The sequence below is a fragment of the Mastomys coucha genome, unplaced genomic scaffold (genome assembly GCF_008632895.1).
Source record: "Mastomys coucha isolate ucsf_1 unplaced genomic scaffold, UCSF_Mcou_1 pScaffold15, whole genome shotgun sequence".
Taxonomy (NCBI): domain Eukaryota; kingdom Metazoa; phylum Chordata; class Mammalia; order Rodentia; family Muridae; genus Mastomys; species Mastomys coucha.
In genome coordinates, this window is record NW_022196897.1 from 138,577,602 (window position 1) to 138,595,074 (window position 17,473).

A 17,473-nucleotide genomic window follows, 5' to 3' on the forward strand; every position below is an offset into this window, starting at 1 on the left:
CCATTGGGACTTGATCTGGGTAAAAGTATCGTGAAAGCCAAATAAGGCAGCCCGCACGTATAAAATCTCAGTACTTGCAAGATAGAGGCAACGGAATTCAAGGCCAGCTAAGGAGACAGAGCCAGACAATACCTCAACCTCTCAAACTGTGGACCCCCCTAAACTTTTGTGGAATATTATATAACTTAAAAAAAAAAAGGATGAATATGTTCCAATTTGCTTGGGAGTTGCCAATGAGTGCATTGGCATTTATGTGTGGATCCTGCAATTTGACAAGTTATACAGAAGAAAACAGAAGGCTACTTATGCCAACTGTTTGTAGCATTTGCTTTAATCCCAGCTCTTGGGGAAGAGAATCGGTTCAAGGACAACCTCAGCTATATAGTGAGGTCCTGACTCAAAAATAACATAGACAAGAAAATGCCCCCCAAAAGGATGCAGAATCAAAACATATTTTATATATGTATATTTGTCTATCTGAAAGATGTTTCTGAAAGCATATGGAGAATCTGGAGAGGGGTGTCCTTGAGTGGCTGGGGTAGCGAGTGGTACCACTACTGGGGAGTGGGAGAGGGGGCAGCCAACAGCAGCACTGACTGGCCTGCAGCTGTGTAAGAGAGGTGAGTGGGCAGTGGGAGAATGCTGACGAGCCCATGAGAGTAGGGTCGTTCCATACCCAAGGCATGGAAGATGCACAAGTCCTTCAGGATTAGAGCAAGGTGGGAGAACACTGGGCAAGGCTGTCCTGCCAGAGTCACAGGTCTCTGGCACTGAGCAAGAGCCATATCAGTGGGTTGGGGGTGGCTCTCAGGTCCCATCCTGAAGCCACCGGAGGCAGTCAAGCCTGCTACAAACCAGTTCTCTCTTACCTCCAGCCATAGCAATATCAAACTGGAAAGTAGCACTTCCTTGCCTTGGTGGCTGGCTGCCTGATGCTGGTGTCACCCCACTCAATTGTGACCAATTGGGGCCCTGCCATTTGCCCATTTCTCCAAGAGGAAGGAAGGCTGTCAGAGATTTTGGGAGCAGTGGGCAATGCCATAAGGTCTATGGTATCCCAGAGCACACACCCCCAAGTTCAGAGTGATAATCAATCAATGGCCTCTCACTAGTCTCTGGGGCTTTCCACAGCTCCCTTCTAGAAGGTTCTAGATTTTAGGAGCTCTAAGGATCATATGCTCCCTGACAGGGCCATGTCCATGTCCCCCACCGAGAGGGAGTCAGTCTGGCTTCTAAACACAAGGCTGCTCAGAGCCAGACATAATAGCTCTCGTTCAGTCCAAAGAGAGACCGAGCTCCCTTCTTAGTTACCTCTTCCTCACTGTTCAAACCTCAGATCTCCTGGGAGCCTATTGAGTTGTGGGGACTCTGAGTGTTTGTCTTCTATACAGATCTCATCATGTAGTCCAAAATGCCTGGAACTCTATGCAGACCAGATTGGCCTTAAACTCAAGAGATCCACCTGCCTCTGCCTCCCAAGTGCTGGGATCAAAGGTTGTGCGCCACCAGTGCTTGCTTTTTATTCATGATGCTTCACTAACTCCAAACTGTCACTCCCCCCACCCCTTTTGAGACAGGGTTTCTCTGTGTAGCTCTGGTTGTCTTGGAACTCACTATGTAGACCAGGCTGTCTTCAAATTCACAGAGATGCACTAATTCTGCCTCCCAAGTACTGGGGATTAAAGAAGTGTGCCACTATGCCTGGCTTCTGTGTCATCTTCAAAAAAAATTCTTTTTTTTTTTTGGTTTTTTGAGACAGGGTTTCTCTCTGTAGCCCCGGCTGTCCTGGTACTCACTCTGTAGACCAGGCTGGCCTCAAACTCGGAAATCCGCCTGCCTCTGCCTCCCAAGTGCTGGGACTAAAGGTGTGCACCACCACCGCCCGGCTCAAAAAAAATTCTTGTGTCTGAATAAATATGCACGTGTGAGAGTACACATGCTTGCATTTGGGCAGAGTTCAGACAGGGTACGACATCCCTTGGTACTGGAATTCCATTTATCTGGGGAATACTCAGCTTATTAAGTCATGCTAGAATCTAAATTCTGGTTCTCAGGACTGTGCAGCAAGCATTCAACCTCTAAACCACTGCTCCAGCCCTAAACATCATCTTTTCTCTAGAGCCATCTCTAATTCATGTGAAACTCTGAGACCTATCTTAATAATGTTACTTCAGACCTGGTCACTTTACCCTCAAGTCTGTCTTCATGTCTTGCCAGAAGATAGTGGCTTTTTCATGAAAGCCCTAAGCCAACCAGCATCAAATTCTACACCTATCTTCTCCACTAGTCTTAAAAAGGCAGACCTATACTAAAACAGGGCTCAGAGAACACTTGCCCAGCAACTCTGACTGTTGGGCTCAGCTCCTAAGGGTGCTGCTCAATTAACATCCCTTCTCCCAGTAATGTGCAGAAATGTGGAGACCAGAAAGAAATTCAGGGATGAAGGAACTTGGTGAGCCCTCCCATTCCAGGCAAAAGAGCCAGAGCCCAGCAGCTTCTCCCTTACCCAAGCGGCGCAGAGCCAAGGCTGTGGTTCACAGGGTCACAGACACCATTTATTACTGAACTGCACTTTCACCTTCACACAAACTATTTCAAAGAGCTGGAACAAGTGTAGGGTGAGGGGAGGGGAGGGACAGGTGCCACTTAGAAGCCAGGACCCCCGGTGGGCTTCCCCAGGCAAGGGCAGGGAGGGAGCATCAGGCTGTCAGTGTCTGGGCACCAGCTCTCCACGGGCACGCGCACAGCAAGCCAGCAGCTCCTCACACATAAATACAGACACGCTTAACAAAAATAGTATATCATCTTCACAAGGAATAAAAACTAGTCTCGAATATGTACAGCAGAGAGCCTGGGGCAGCCAGAGCTGAGCTGGGACCCACAGGGATGAGACAGGCCAAGGGTGGAGCAGAGGAGAGAGAGGCCTGAAGGCCATTCTGACCTTGGCAGCCCTGCTGCCCAGGCTAGGTGGGGGCAGGGCTCAAACACAGGCCCTTGCAGTCCTCCTCACCTGGCACCAGGCTCTTCTTCCTGCCCTTCCTGCCTGAGGTAGGGAAGCCCCGGGCTCCCACAGCCGCTCTGTATAGCTTCCCTTCCCTTCTGGGCTGAGGCCAGAGTCCCTGGACCCTGTGGCCAACACCCAAGGCACAGATGCCGCAGGCCGGTCTTGCAGGAAGTCATTAACAGCTCTGGGCACCTATCTTGGGCCCAGTTGGTCCCTCAGTCATGGTCATGGGAGCCAGGGGAGGGGTGGACAAGGATCTTGGGTGGTGCTAAGCTGCAAGAGCCACTCTAGCTCTAGCAAGGTGGCCTTTCAGCAGCTAAGCCCCTCCTCCTGGGTGGGGCTAGACTCTAGCCAGAGGCCTCAGGAGAACATTCAGACCACAAGTGGGGGCTTTGGCCAGGCCACAGGTGGGAGGAGGTTCTGGTCCTTGCCTCATTATCCCAAGCAGCCTGAACTTCTAATTAGTCAAAAGGGCTAAAAGCACCTCACTCAATGGCTCTTGGGGGGGTGGAGATGGGGAGGAGGAGGAGCCCCAGGGACACAGGGGGATGGGAAATGATCAATTCTGAGGCCACACACAACAAAACCAAGGCAATCTAGTCTCTTTCAGGGGAAGAGCTCCCTGCCAGAAAAGCATTCCCAAGAGGCTCAGGGGTAATTAGGGTCCCACCAACAAGGCAGGCTCGCCTCCCCTACACACCCCTTCCTGCTCCTGCCAGCCTCCAAGGAGCCGGGTTTGGGGGAAAACCTTGTGAGTTTTGAGGCCAAGGGAACTGAGATGTGGGGGGAAGGTGGCTTTCACAGAAGCGTGGTAGATTCTAGAAAGCTAACTGCAGGGGGCTCCATCTAGGCCCAACCCTGTGATAGGGCAAGGGGCGTGAGTTGCATGTAGTGGTTCTCCTGGTAGCAATGGTGGCTGAAGAGAGAGTCGTGGTGGGGGCAGGGTGGGAGGTGAGAGGTGAGTGGACGGCCAGTGTCTGGTCACTTCCGACTGAAGAGTGAGCCCAGCAGAACCACACCAGCCACAGTCATGCCCGTCAGGAACCAACGGTTGAAGCGCTCCTGGCCTTTCCGGCTCTCGGCTGCTGCATTGTTCCCGTAGAGTTCCACAAAAGTGTCCTGTGGGGACAGAGAAGGAAAGATAGACACTGTGTGAATCTTTGCAGAAAGGAGCATCTCCATGCCTTGGTGAGTTGAAAAGCCATAGCACTAGTGCCCACCATGGCCAGAGAAAAGGTTAAAGGCTGCTCTTCTGAACCCCAGCTGGGGGAGACCAACCTAGCCTGCGGCGAGAACACGGTGCGTGCAGAGAGGGTGCTTTGCCTTAAGAAGCAACGGGACAGCTTGGAGGGGACATCAGCAGGGACTACTAGGAGACGGGGGTGCAGGAGGTGGGACAGAACACATGGGTGTCAGAGTGGGTGCCAAGAGGAATGTAAGGCTCTGGCTTGCCCACTGCTAGACTACAGGGAGGTGAAGTTCTCAGAGAAGTTTCACTGGGGCACTCTGGAGATTCTTCCCCCCTGTAAAGGGGCCTCAGCCAGAGCTGGCTGGCTGGTAGGTGGGGAGAACATAGCAGAACACTTAACATGGACATAGCCCTGTCCCCACCCCAGGGCTGCCAGTCTTGAACCAGAAGGAGAGCTCTTTGCCATCAAGCTTATTCATTTGGAGAGCACATGACTCAGTGGCACAGCCAGCAAGGCTCTCTTCCTCAGGCAGCTGGGACTCTTGAGACTCAAGGAACCTGATTAAGGTCACCCTACTAGGTCACTGGTACAGACAGAATCCAAACTTGGTACTTGGCCCCTAGAAATAAGTGTTCACTGTATGTATGTGGAATTGAATGTTGACATTAGAGCCCATGCTATTGCTTCTATGGAGGTCTGTCAGTCTCCATCTGGTCCCAGTTGGCTAAGTGGAGGGTCCCTGATTAAGACTTCCATCTCCAGGGGCTCTGGGCCCCACGCCCAAGTGTGCTCACTCAGGATGCAGCCTGGTCCATTTCTTATCTCCTGATATCCCTCCCCACCACCATGCACTGCAGAGGAGACTGCTTAAGAACACTGACCAGGTCACTGTCCACTGATTAGGTCACTGTCCACTGCACAGTCCCCACTCTAGCAGCTTCCTCAGTACTTAGCGGGGCATCTTTGCATCTTGGTACCTAGCAGTAGGACTGCACAAGCTCTGAGCAGACGGACTCGAAAAGATCAATATTTATGGTGCCTTTGAAGAGGCAGCAGTGAGCCATAAGCCCTATGGCAAAGCTCCTCCTCATCCACTTAGAGAAAAGAACCAGAAGCAGCAAGCAGATGGGAAGTCTTTCTGATCACAATGCATCCAGCCCTCCAAACTCTTCATCTTCCCAAGGTGTCCTCACACCAGAGCTGCTTGCCTCCCTCCCCACAGCTGCAGACCAGTGAGTCTCTCTTATAAAAAGTAACTTTTAGTTCTTACTCCTGCTTCTCTCCCTTGCCTCTTACCTCGTGGTTCCCCTCTCTCCCCATTCCCTGCCCCCCTCCACATAGGTCATGGCCATCCCTTACTTCTCTACTCTCTCCTTCTCTCTGCCTTTCTCTGCCTCTGCTACCCTCTTAACCCCCCTCCCCATGCCCTAAATAAACTCTATTCTATACTTAAAAAAAAAAAAGTAACTTTTATTCGCCTGTAGATTGTTATCTAGGAGGCTTACTGCCTGTTTGCTAACCCAGGCTTTGTCCTGAAAGATTCTAGTCTCCATACCATCTAATCTAGGCCTAGAATGTTTTCATCCACTGAGATTTGCTGCTGATTAAGTTCACCATTTCTTGTTCTTTCTGAACTCTGGCTGGCTGGTTCAACTCAGCTGTTCTGGCTCAGACTCCTCTCCCAACTGACTGACTCAATCTGGTTTTTCTCTTGGCCTCTGAATTGCTTTGCTTGGCCTCAAACTAACTCTAGCAGCCTCCTCCATCTCAACTCTACAGTCCTGCTCTCCAGGAACTCTACTGTACTCTCTTCTCCTGTACTGTCTCCGTCTTAAGTGGCTTCCTTTTCCTTTCATCTTGTGAGATTTGGGCTATCCTATTCTGTCAAATCTTTACCTGATTTGTCACTGTGTCTGCCACTCAACAAGACATCATCTTCAAACATTGGTGCTTCCTTATGCAAACTAACTTTACTTTTATTGTTTGGTATTAAAGGTGTGAACTAAGGGCATGTCTGTATTCCAGGGAGAGCGATTAAAAGGTGTGTGCCAAGGCCTAGGCCACTCCCTAAGTAGAAGCAGGTTCAAATGTCCTCTAACACTCTGCCCCCTTCACTGGCTATATGGTGTCTCTGTGACCACACTGTCTCGAGCATCCATACTTGTACCCACCTCAACCTTGCTATAGGTCTTTTTCTCAGCATACTATCTTCTTTCCTCCCTCCTCTCCTCCTGTCCTTTTCCAGAGACAGGGCCCTGAATTTTCAATCCTCCTGCCTCAGCCTCCTGAGTATTGGGAGCACTAAGGTTACAAGTAGCCACACCCACCTCCTCAGCACTTCTCATGACCACACCATACATTATGTTTTGCTACAATTTGCCTTCTGTACTAGATATGTCTAGTTGAGGGCCAAGATCCTGTCTTGTGCTTAGAAAAGGGTCTGACACAGAGAAAGCTCACTGTACACAGATGGTTAAGTTAGGTTGGTAGTAGCACTCAGTCCCTCCTGGTTTTGCTACCACTCTTTGCTGCGTCATATTTTCTGTGTTACCCTCTAGGTTTGTTAAGTACACTCTGATCTTCACAACAAAGTGGCCTGGTGACATATTTCTGAGTTCATCCCTGGGAAGTTAAGCAACACATGACTGCATACGAGGAGAACAAATACACTGCACGTCTGCTAAGCCTCAGGTATTGCTCCATTTTCCCGTAGGGCCCTCAGAGGTAGGTGAGAATCTCATTTCCCAACCACGGTAAGACGCCTGGTGCTTAAAGCTTGGAACACATTAGCTAACAGGCAGTAGACCTATGCCAGACTGCAGGGACAACCTGCCCTCACAGGCCGCCTGCTATCCCAGTTTCCATCTGTTGGAAATGGGAGTCTTTCCGCAGTACCATAGAGTTTAAGGCAAAGGAAGTGTGGCGGCAGAGCTAAGGGGAGCCGGAGACCTGGGCAGAAAGCAGTGGCTGGCTGTGCCTTCCTGTTCCATCCACCCTGGCCAGTCTCTATTCGTCTTGTAAACAAGAAAACTTATGAAAACTGAGGAGGTAGCATAGTTGGTAGAGTGTCTGGCTAGCATGAATGAATCCTTAGGTCCCTGATACCCATCATATATAATTGGTATGGTGACGAATGCCTATAACTCTAGCATGAGGGAGATGGAGGCAAAAAGTTCAGAAGTTCAAGGTCATCCTCAGATACCTTCAGAGTTTGAGGCCAGCCAGTTAAGTAGGCCCAAGTAAAGCAGGCCCAAGTAAAGCAACAAAAAGAAGTATGAATAGAGTCCTGGGCTGTGGGAAGAAAAGAGGCCATAGTTAGAGAAAGAAGTCTTGGTTATCTCAAGGGGACACAAGGAATCAGGGACACTGGGGTGGTTTCCAAAACACAGAGCCTGGCTCCTGCCCTGGAACTTTCCTGAAGTAGAGGGTTGACAGCCATAGGAAATTTTCAGCTCTGGGGCTGGGTTGCAGTAAACAGGCCTTGTCCCCACGAAGGCACAAAGCGTTCACTGTCCAGGAACAGTCATTCCAGGGAGGAGGGGACACAGAGAACAAGGCACTGACCACTCCTGTCTCAGTTCCTAAGCAGCATTCTTGGCCAGGGTGATCTTGCTTAGAGCGCCTTCTCCTGAGGGGAGCAGGGCTTTCAAGGGCGTGGATCCTGGTAGTGGCTTTTGCAGGGAGCCGAGCAGAATGGGGCGTGCTGTTCCCCGGGCGGGGGCTGGAGAGGCTGTGGTGTGGGTATATTTAGCCCAGGTTCACACGACATACTTGGAAACAAACAGCCATTTTCTCAGCGGGCGGCTGCTCTGGGTAAATAAACAGGACTGCTGTGCTCTTAGGTCTGGAAAAGCAAAGATAAGCCCCCCTCACTCCTCAAGGCTCCCACTGATTTTACTACACAGTGGACAGGGGACTGAAGTCATAGATACTCCCAGGAAACCCAGGCCCGAAGTCTGCTGGGCTCAGCGCGGGATAGAGTGAAGTGAGAGAAATCCCTTGGCATTGACTGCTGCCTTGGAGATTCATGTCGAGTTTAGTGTGGCTGGGGACACAATGCTAATGACCTACACAACAGTCAGAGACTCCTACCAAGCAGAGCAAATTCAGAGGGCCAACCCACAGCAGGTTTGGAGCAGAGCCCAGACTCAGTCTCCAGTTTTCCTAACCTTCACTCCAGGAGAAGTCCAGTCTAAGACTGTTTAAAGGTGTTCCCTCCAACATTACAGGGTTTCCAGTAGTCATGGCCACACACACCAAGGGGCCTGACAGTCTAGTCTTTACTCCCTCTTCAAAACTTTCTTCCTCAACCAGTCCTGGACCCCACTGTGGAGTCCCCTCTTCCTGGCTCACCTCCTCCCAATTCTGTAACCAACTTCTCTCATGTTCCAGGGTCTCTGCACTTTCCGTTTTATTACTAATGTCCACAAAGCAACTACCATGCTTCAAGCCCGGCCCCTGGAGATAAGCAGTAAACAGGGCTTCCAGATGTTTTATGTTCTAGTACATTCTTAGCAGTAGTGAAATTACCTCCAAAGGGGCCCTGTGAAAACTTCGTAGCAATTCTAATTGTTTGTGGCTATACATAGTGCATAAAAACAGTGTTTCATTATGCTATTCCAATTTTATGGGAAGGGATTTAGCATAAAAGTATCTTAAAAGATTCTTTTTTTCTTTTTAAGATTTATTTACTTATTTATTTTATGTATATGAATATACTGCCTGTCCCTATCTTCAGATACACCAAGAAAGGGCATTGGATCTCATTATAGATGGCTGTGAGGCACCATGTGTTTGCTGGGAATTGAACTCAGGGCCTCTGGAAGAGCAGTCAGTACTTTTAACTGCTGAGCTATCTCTCCAGCCCCAAGAGATTCTTGAGGGAAGGTCTGAAAGAAAAGAGAAGGGGATGGAGTGGAGGCTGGAGAGATGGCTTAGTGGTTAAGAACACTGACTGCTCTTCCAGAGGAACTGGGTTTATCATTTCTAAGCAGCCACATGATGCCTCACAACCATATGTAAGGTAACTCTAGTTCCTGAGGATCTGATGCTCTCTCTGGCCTCTGCTGGTACTACATGCATTTGGTGCACAAACATAATTCAAGCAAATCACCCATTCACATGAAATAATATAAGAAAGTAAGAAAAAGGAAAAGAAAAACAAGAAGAGAAAGTATCACAAAAAACCAGTAAGGTCATTGCATAGACTATGGGGTGTAGAAGACAAAAGCGAGAGTACTTGATGTGGGTAGAGGCATCAGGAAAGTCAAGGAGGCCTGGATGGGCCAGTGCCAGCCATTGGAAGAATAAAATGCCTTAGGTGCAAAAGAGCATGCGCCTAGGGCCCTGGACTCAGTGCTCAGTGACAGACCACTTGCCTGGCAAACTTAATGTCTTCAATTTTATGGGTAGTGCCAAGAAAAAAAGAAAATCAGGTTCTACCAGAGATTCTAAGGCACAAAGACCTTGGCACGATGAAGAAGGTAAGCCCCTATCTCTGTGCTTGTCTCCCCTCTCAGTCTTGGGGCAGAGTGCAAGCAGGACTAAGCCTAAGCCAGACCTTGAAACCCAGCTCATCTAATCAGGTGTAGACTGACTTTTGCTCAAAGGCAACTAACTGAATGACTCAACTTCCCTCCACAACTAACTACGACACCAAAGACGTCATGGTGACATGATGTCTGGAGGGCAGAGGCTCACCAGAGGCTGAGTACAGTCCCAACCTGAATGGACCTCTCTTCCCTTTCTCTCTCACCTGTATCCACACTTCCTTTTTCCCAAGTGTGCTTCTGAGCAAAGTTCTCCATCTCTCTGGTTGCTAGTGTACTCATTTGTTAAGAAGTTAAGAATAAAGCCATACGTGACAGCTGGCTGCAGTACTTTGGACTGGACCCAGGGCCTTTCACATGCTAGACAACTCCTCTCCACAGACCTGTACATCCTCAGCACTCTTTTCTTTTCTTTCTTTTTTTTTTTTTTTAAGATTTATTATCATATGTTAGTACACTGTAGCTGTCTTCAGACACACCAGAGAGGGTATCAGATCTCATTACAGATGGTTGTGAGCCACCATGTGGTTGCTGGGATTTGAACTCAGGACCTTCAGAAGAGCAGTCAGTGCTTTTAACCGCTGAGCCATCTCTCCAGCCCCATCAGCACTCTTTTCACTTTCCGTTTAAGAGATAAGGTCTCACTGTGTTGCCTAGGTTGGCCTTGAACTTTACCTGCAGCAAAGGCTAGGCAGGAGCTTGAGAGACCTCTGCCTCCGTCTTCCAAATAGCTGGAATTACAGACCTGCGTCACCAGTTCTGGCCCTTTGTGGTGTATGTGCCAGTCTGAGCTAAAGCACTTTACCTCTGGTAGCCCATATTCTCCGACCATCTACACTCCTATTCACTTGAAAGATGATTCTTTGTTCTGTCTCTCCCATTGCTTCTCACCTGTTATCTCTAGAGCCTGGCACTGCATTTGGAATGCAGCAGGTCCTATAAAGGACCATACTATAGATAAATGAATGAATAATTCTGTTTAATGTTCAGGGCATTTTTTTAATAGTCCTTGCAAATGTTAATGTGGAAGCTCTAGGTCACTCAAGGTCCTTATCTAAGTGGTGATGGGTTTGGGATTTTTATTCATTCTGATGTCCCCTTGTGAGGTGCTGATTTGCCCTTTCTATAGATCAGTTCATCAGCTGTCCCCACATACTGCCACTGGGTACCACTGTTGCCCACTTGAGGCCTACAGATCTGTAGCAACAATTAGGCTGGGCTCTTCTCAACCAAACCATAGACCTTCTGCTGCTCTAATAATGGGCCATGCTCTTGTACCTCTGAAGGAAAGAGGTAAGTAAACTGTAAATCAGTCATTAAGAAACCGTGCCTAAGTGGGTAAGGGAATTTAAGCCCAATGTGTTAGGCAGCAAAACCCATATTCTAGGCCATGGTCAGGGTTTGGATCCTTCAAAGATAGTATGGTGGTCTAAAGCTATCAGCCAAATGAATGAGTCCCATCCAGTCAGTTGAGAGGAGCCCCAGGGAGAGGACATGACGAAAACCAGGGAAAGTGAAACCTCTCCATCCTGGCTTCAGTGAGGAACAAGCAAGCTGCTGTGCCAGACAGTGCTTCCTTCCTCCTGAGTGACTCTGGAAAGCCACCAGGCTTGTGCCCACTGCTTCCTTCCTGTTCAGTTATTTCAGGAAAGATGTGGGTGGAGAAGAGGAAGGGGCTCCTCAAAGTGACACCTCACAAGAAACGGTGGCAGTTTGCCTCTCCCCGGCCTTGGCACGGTCCCATGTGGATAGGCTGTGAGTCACTTGCGGAGTTACCTTCTGCTCCTAGCCTCAGTTTCTCCCAGAGAGAAGCTGATAGATGCCAGCTGGGTAGACAAACAAGGCCTTGTTAGAAGATCCCTGGGAGGCAGTGGGGGAGGGGCCTTATCTCTCTCTCTCTGCAGGAGTGCAGGCAGCGGCTCCCAAGGAGTGAGGCTTGTGGCTGGAATCCACTTCCCTTGGCATTCCTGGGGGAGCTGTTGACCTGTGTGATGGGTGGGAAATAAGCTCTCCTCTACCCTGAGAAACAGAGACCTGGATGTGGGCACTCTAGACAGGCAGATCAGTGGGGTGGAGTGGGAGTAGAGGCAGCTTGGGGCAGTGTCAACATTAGGGGTTACAAATGCTCAATGAAACAAGGTGATCTTTTGACAGCTTCCTGGCTGAGGGTCTAGTAGCTGATGCCATGTGAGCTTCAGGGAATCTTTGGGGACATTTTCACATCTTCCTCTAACTCTGTTGGTCATCTGTCAGCCTCTTTTCTCCTTCTCCTTCCCCCACCATTAGTTCTAAGAAGAGGAGCCTGACAGATGTGCTCATTTCTCAGAACAGGAAGCGGCTGTGCAGGGAGGAGATAACACCTCGCTGGGGAATCGAGAAGTATCCGACAGAGCAAGGGAGGTCTTCCATCTGGCCAGCTTTGAAACAGGCTACTTAGCTGGGCACCAGGAGAGCATCACATGCACTCTCTGGGGCAGACCTGCTCAACAGAGTTTGCAACCGCCTGCTCCCAGAGGGTGGGTGACATGACAACCAGTATGCACTAGACCAGCGTCTTGAGTTTAAGACATCATCTAGTCCTCACAACAGCTACAAGCAGTGCAAGGCAGGCTGTAACCCCAGCACTCACTGGAGGCTGAGTCAGAACTGCCATGAGTTTGAGGACAGCATTGTCTATATAGTGAGCTCCATGCTAGCCAGGACTGCATATGACATTCTCAACAACATACCCAAACAAAATCCTGAGGAGTAAATGCTGTTCTTACTCTTCATGTCACAGACAACGACACAGGAGTAAAGAAGCATTGATGTCCTCAAGGTCATGTCACACATCTCGGGTGACGCTGAATCCTAGTAGCCTGGTTCTAGAGCCCGGCAAATCATTGCTCTGGGCAGTGCAGCATGCTTTGTGAGGCCTCTTTTCTCAACTCAGTGCACTCATCTCAAGCAGGGTGACTTGCTATCCACTCTCAAGTAGATGATAACAGAGCTCTAGTCTCCCAATGTTCCAGGCCAGAAGGGCACTCAGAGTTGAGAGTGACCTGTGTGTGACTACGTGTGCACACATGCAGGTGCCTGCTAAGGAAAGAAAAGGGCACTGACCCCTGGGTCTGGAGTTAAAGGTGGCTGTGAGCAGCCTGATCTGGGTGCTGAGAACAGAACACTGGTCCTCTGATGAGCCATTGCTCCAGCTTTAGAATTAATTAACATTTCTATCCACCTTTGCATGAAGCCCCCCAACATTACCATCTCTCTGATGGAGTGAGAGATGGACTGCCATGGTCACACAGAGTTTGTCCCATGTATATGATCTACATCACAGGAAGATACAGTCATTCCATGGCAGTCTCTCCTTTCTGTGTAGAACACTGTACATTTGGCTGGAAAGCCACTCTTTTAGGGAGTACTTCTACTTATCCAAAGATCTGGATCTGCTCTCGTCTTTGCTGTTCCAGCTGCCAAGGACGGTAGCTGTGGGCAGAAGCAGCTCTGGCAGGCTTCCTTGGCCTGGGCCAGTTTCCTGTCTGAGTGTTTCTGCACATGTCACCTGGAGGTGCTTCCTGGAGAATAAGGCTGACTTACCCCCCAACAAGCTCAACTGTCAGAGCACAGTACTCGAGCAGTCAGCAAGTCTGGCAAGTAGACTAAGATGTTTAATTCTGAACATCTTATCTATGAATGGGATTAAAAATGACTTCAATTCAGATTACTACAAGACTTTACCACCACGAGTTCGAATCATGACATACAGTCAACTCTGAGGAAATGTTAGGAACAACTAGTGTTCATTACTAACCAAGGCACAGTTTGAGTCTCCCATGACCTGTGAGTGCACTCATGTTTTCTTATCCTCAACCAGGGTCAGGCTGCTTCTCTCCTCGTGTGCCATATTTTCTTCCTCAGGTTCTTTGGCATGCTGATCACTCAGCCCAGCTTCCTCCTACTCTTAGGCTCATAGGGACCATCTTTAAGGAAGCCATCTGCTTACTTTTTCCATTTACCCATAAGTTCTGGTCTCTGGGCCTAGGCTGGTGCTTGGCCCAGAGAAGGTGCTGAAAAGAACAGAGGCCAGTAGAGTTGGTTCCCTCTTCATTCTCATTTTTCTTGGCAATACCACAAGAAGGCCTTGCAATATCAAGCAACTAGGCAGGAACCTGGCATTCTCCAGACACCAAGTCCTCAGAGGCTCATGCAGAAGGCTGGGAAGCTTATGGGAAAGTACTAGAAGAGACATCTTCTCTGAGCACACACCATCAGTCCCAGAACTTGTGAGGCAGAAGCAGGAGATCCTTGAGCTAGAGACCAGCTTACTCTATATACTGACTTCCAGGCCAGCCAAGATGTATAGTAAGACCCCTATCTCAAAACAAGCAAGAAAGCACTTAAACACATAGATCAACAACCACATTCTGGGGGCCAGTGAGATAGCTTTGCAGGTAAAGGTGCTTGTTGCCCATGTCTTTCAACCTGAGTTTGATCCCCAGAACCTATACAGTGAGATAGAACCAACTTCCATAAATGTGCTGTAGCACCTGTGCCCCCACCAGATAAACAATATAATAATAATAATAATAATAATAATAATAATAATAATAGTGATGATGATGATGATGATGATAATGATGATGATGGCATCTGCCCAGTTGTACTGGGACAACTGGGGTCCACAGCAGCCTTTCCTGCCTCCTTCCCCTCAGTCATGCCCAGCCTCTCTCCTGGAGGTGTTCAGTCTTGGCTGCTGGTGAAAAACGCTGGGCACGGTGGGTTTTTCTTTTCAGCTCCATTGCTAGTTTGCTTGAGATAAGTCCATTCCCCTGTCTGGTATTTCCCTACCTATAAAGTGAAGGAGCAGCTTGAGAGATGGCTCAGTTCCTAGCACCCACATGGTGGCTCACAGCAATCTGTAACTCCAATACCAGAGACTCCAAATCTAATGTCCTTCTCTGACCCCCAAGGGTACCAGACACATACATAGTGAGTGCACAGACCAACATGCATGCAACTACTCATACACTTAAAAATAAATAAACCTCAAACAAACAAACAAACAAATAAGTGAAAGTGATCCCATCACAGGGATTCAAGGGCTACTGGGAAGAGGAAGAAAGTAACTCATTTGGGTCCTTTCAGGGGCATCCAAAAGTCTAAGTACCCCGTGTATGAAGGTGGAGACCCAGGATTCCGGGAGGATGTGTTGCTGCAAAAGGGCCTGTCCCTCCTCTACCTAAAAGCCCGATGGTTCTGCTCCCCATCCTGAGGAATTGAGGGGAGAGGGCAGTGGCTCATCTATGAGCCAGGGCAAGCTTCCAAGTAGTCGGACCTTGCTCAAACACTGTAGCCTCAACCTCTTCATCCTAGCACTGCCTCCAACTAGTCCGGACAAGTCCTGGGTATTTTCAGCCACCTTTATCTGATTAGAAATGTTTGGAATTCCACTGGCTGAAGGCAAGTAATCTGGAGGATTATGCAATGGGGACAAATCTCTAGAATGCTCTTCCCCCTCTGCTACATATGAATGTATCCCACCCTCCAAATATCTGAAACCTTAGAGGTCTTTGTGGGTCACATCCACCACAGCCCAGGTTCATCAGCCCTTCACAGTGTAGAGCTACAGGCTGCAGACACTCAGGGGAGTGCCACCCAAAGGTGTGCTATCCAAGCAACTAATATATACATCATTACCATTAAGTCCAGACAGCTAACTATCTGCTTAGGTATATGGACTTCTCAGAAATCTTAGTGTCATGATGTGTGGTTCCTGCCTGGATTAATTTATCTCAACAGATGGACACTGAAATCCAGGTATATACCCAAAGACCACCAGATATAAGTCAAAACCTCGTCTTAGGCCTTCTAACTACTGGGGCAAAGACTCTGCTGAGCCTGGTGTTCTAGGGTACAAGGACAGTTGCACCCACAGGCATGGCAGCAGAATCAAATGGCCCAAGGCATACATCCAGTAAATGCTTTGACTCCAGCTAAAGATGAGTGGCACTCCCCACAGTCTGTTAGTTTTAGCTTTATTAATAATAGCTAGTACTCCTCCCAGGAAAGTCTAATTATATAACCCAGGTTAGAGTTGAATTCATTTTGTAAGCTGGCATCTATTCCCTTGGCCTCAAGTGCTCAGAGAACACGCACATAGTAAGTTCTTCGTTTTGCTGCCCCTTTCCACACCCAATGCTTTTAGGCTTGGAGCTAGAGATTTTGAGAAAGAGATACCATATGCCCTCTAGTTCCCTCCACGTCTCAAGAGACAGTAAAGGAAGGACACATCGATTGTTCTGTTCCAGCCTGCCTACCCACCACCCATCAGCCATCTGTACAGGCCCTCTTTGTAAGCTAGGCTGCCTGGAGTTAGGAGCAGGGAGGTCCAGATAAGTGGGCCTGTTTATTTCTGGGCTTTCATCTATCCAGTCTGCACTGTGTCAGGTGGTGAGCACCAATGAGCTGGGGACAAAGCAGTGGGCCTGAGCCCTGAGCTCCTTCTGCCTAGGCCTAACATCTCCACAGGAAAGACGTGGAATCAAGATTGTGCTTTAAGATAACTAGAGGTGCCAGTTGTGGTGATACATGACTTTAATCCTAGTACCTAGGCAGAGGTAAATGGATCTCTGTGAGTTCAAGGCCAGTCTGGTCTACATAGGGAGACCCTGTCTCAACAAACAAACCAAAACCAAATAACAACAAAACAAAAACAATCCAAAAGCCGAACAAACCAAAACCTCAAAAACAACCAAACACAAAAAACCCGGTAAGTAGGGATGATACACAAGGGCAGCCAGGTGGCCAAGCTTTGCCCCCAGAATGCAACTAAAGAAAGTAGTCTCAGGGAAGGTGTGGCTAGGCAGAGCAACAGAGCCTGCTTCAGGCCAGAAAAGCCATCCCAGTGCCAGGCACAGAGCTAGTGGTTCTATACAGAACAAAGGCCAGAGTATGCCAGGCTTGAGGGGCCTAGTGAGGCAGCATTGTGGGGGACAGGCACGCACAAACGTGTAGGTGAGGTCCATGGAGATCAGACAGCTGAGAGCAGAAATGAAAACAGGCTGGGTCCCAAAGGGCAGCAGCTTCAGCTCTGTAAACACCAGACAAGCGGAGGAGGGTTCAGGTGCAGGTCTGGGGACCCAGCTGAGCTCAGCAGGAGGATGGGACCTCCCTAGTCTCCTCCATCAGTGATGATGACACTAAGCTGAACAGAAGCTGCCACAAGACACGCCTGGGCAGAGCCATCTTCTCAGGCTCCACATTCCAGATGGTCTTTTCCTACCCTCTGCTTGATCTAGCCAGCTCCACCCACAAGCTCTTGAAGATCCTATCCCTGTTTAGAGGGGGGCATCCCTTCCCTACCCGATGGATCTCTGAGAATATGGCTGCAGGTGCAGGAGAAAGTCAGCATTGCTGTAACTGCCAGGCCAGCAGTGCCTGACCTATATCTCCATGCTTGGTTGCATGAAAGAAAATACCAGGGCTTTCCGTTAGTGTAACTAGATGCAGCTGGTTCAGGGAAGCCTGAGTTTTTTGTAGGCTTGTCGAGAGTAGGGTAAGATGGCTGGCCTCCAAAGTCTGATCTGGCTTTGGGGACCTCTGTAGATTTCAGAGATTAGAATCGTCCTAATCTTCCTTCTACCAAGGTTCCTCACGGAAGCGTTCTTCTTTTTCTAATATATTATTCTTATTAAGAAAACACCACACACACACAAACACACACATACACAGAGAGAGAGAGAGAG

At 48.9% G+C, this 17,473-nt stretch overlaps 1 protein-coding gene across 7 annotated transcripts in view; it reads right to left on the reverse strand.

Annotated features, from left to right (window-relative positions):
* Positions 1-2,533: 2,533 nt before the first annotated feature.
* Positions 2,534-17,473, reverse strand: part of Bcl2l1 (BCL2 like 1) — a 54,738-nt gene continuing 39,798 nt past the window's right edge. For all 7 annotated transcript variants that reach the window (XM_031372293.1, XM_031372296.1, XM_031372295.1 and 4 more), the window contains one exon: positions 2,534-4,123. In XM_031372293.1, the coding sequence (XP_031228153.1) occupies positions 3,986-4,123 (138 nt within the window). In that variant the 3' untranslated portion in view covers positions 2,534-3,985. The remainder of the gene's footprint in view (positions 4,124-17,473) is intronic.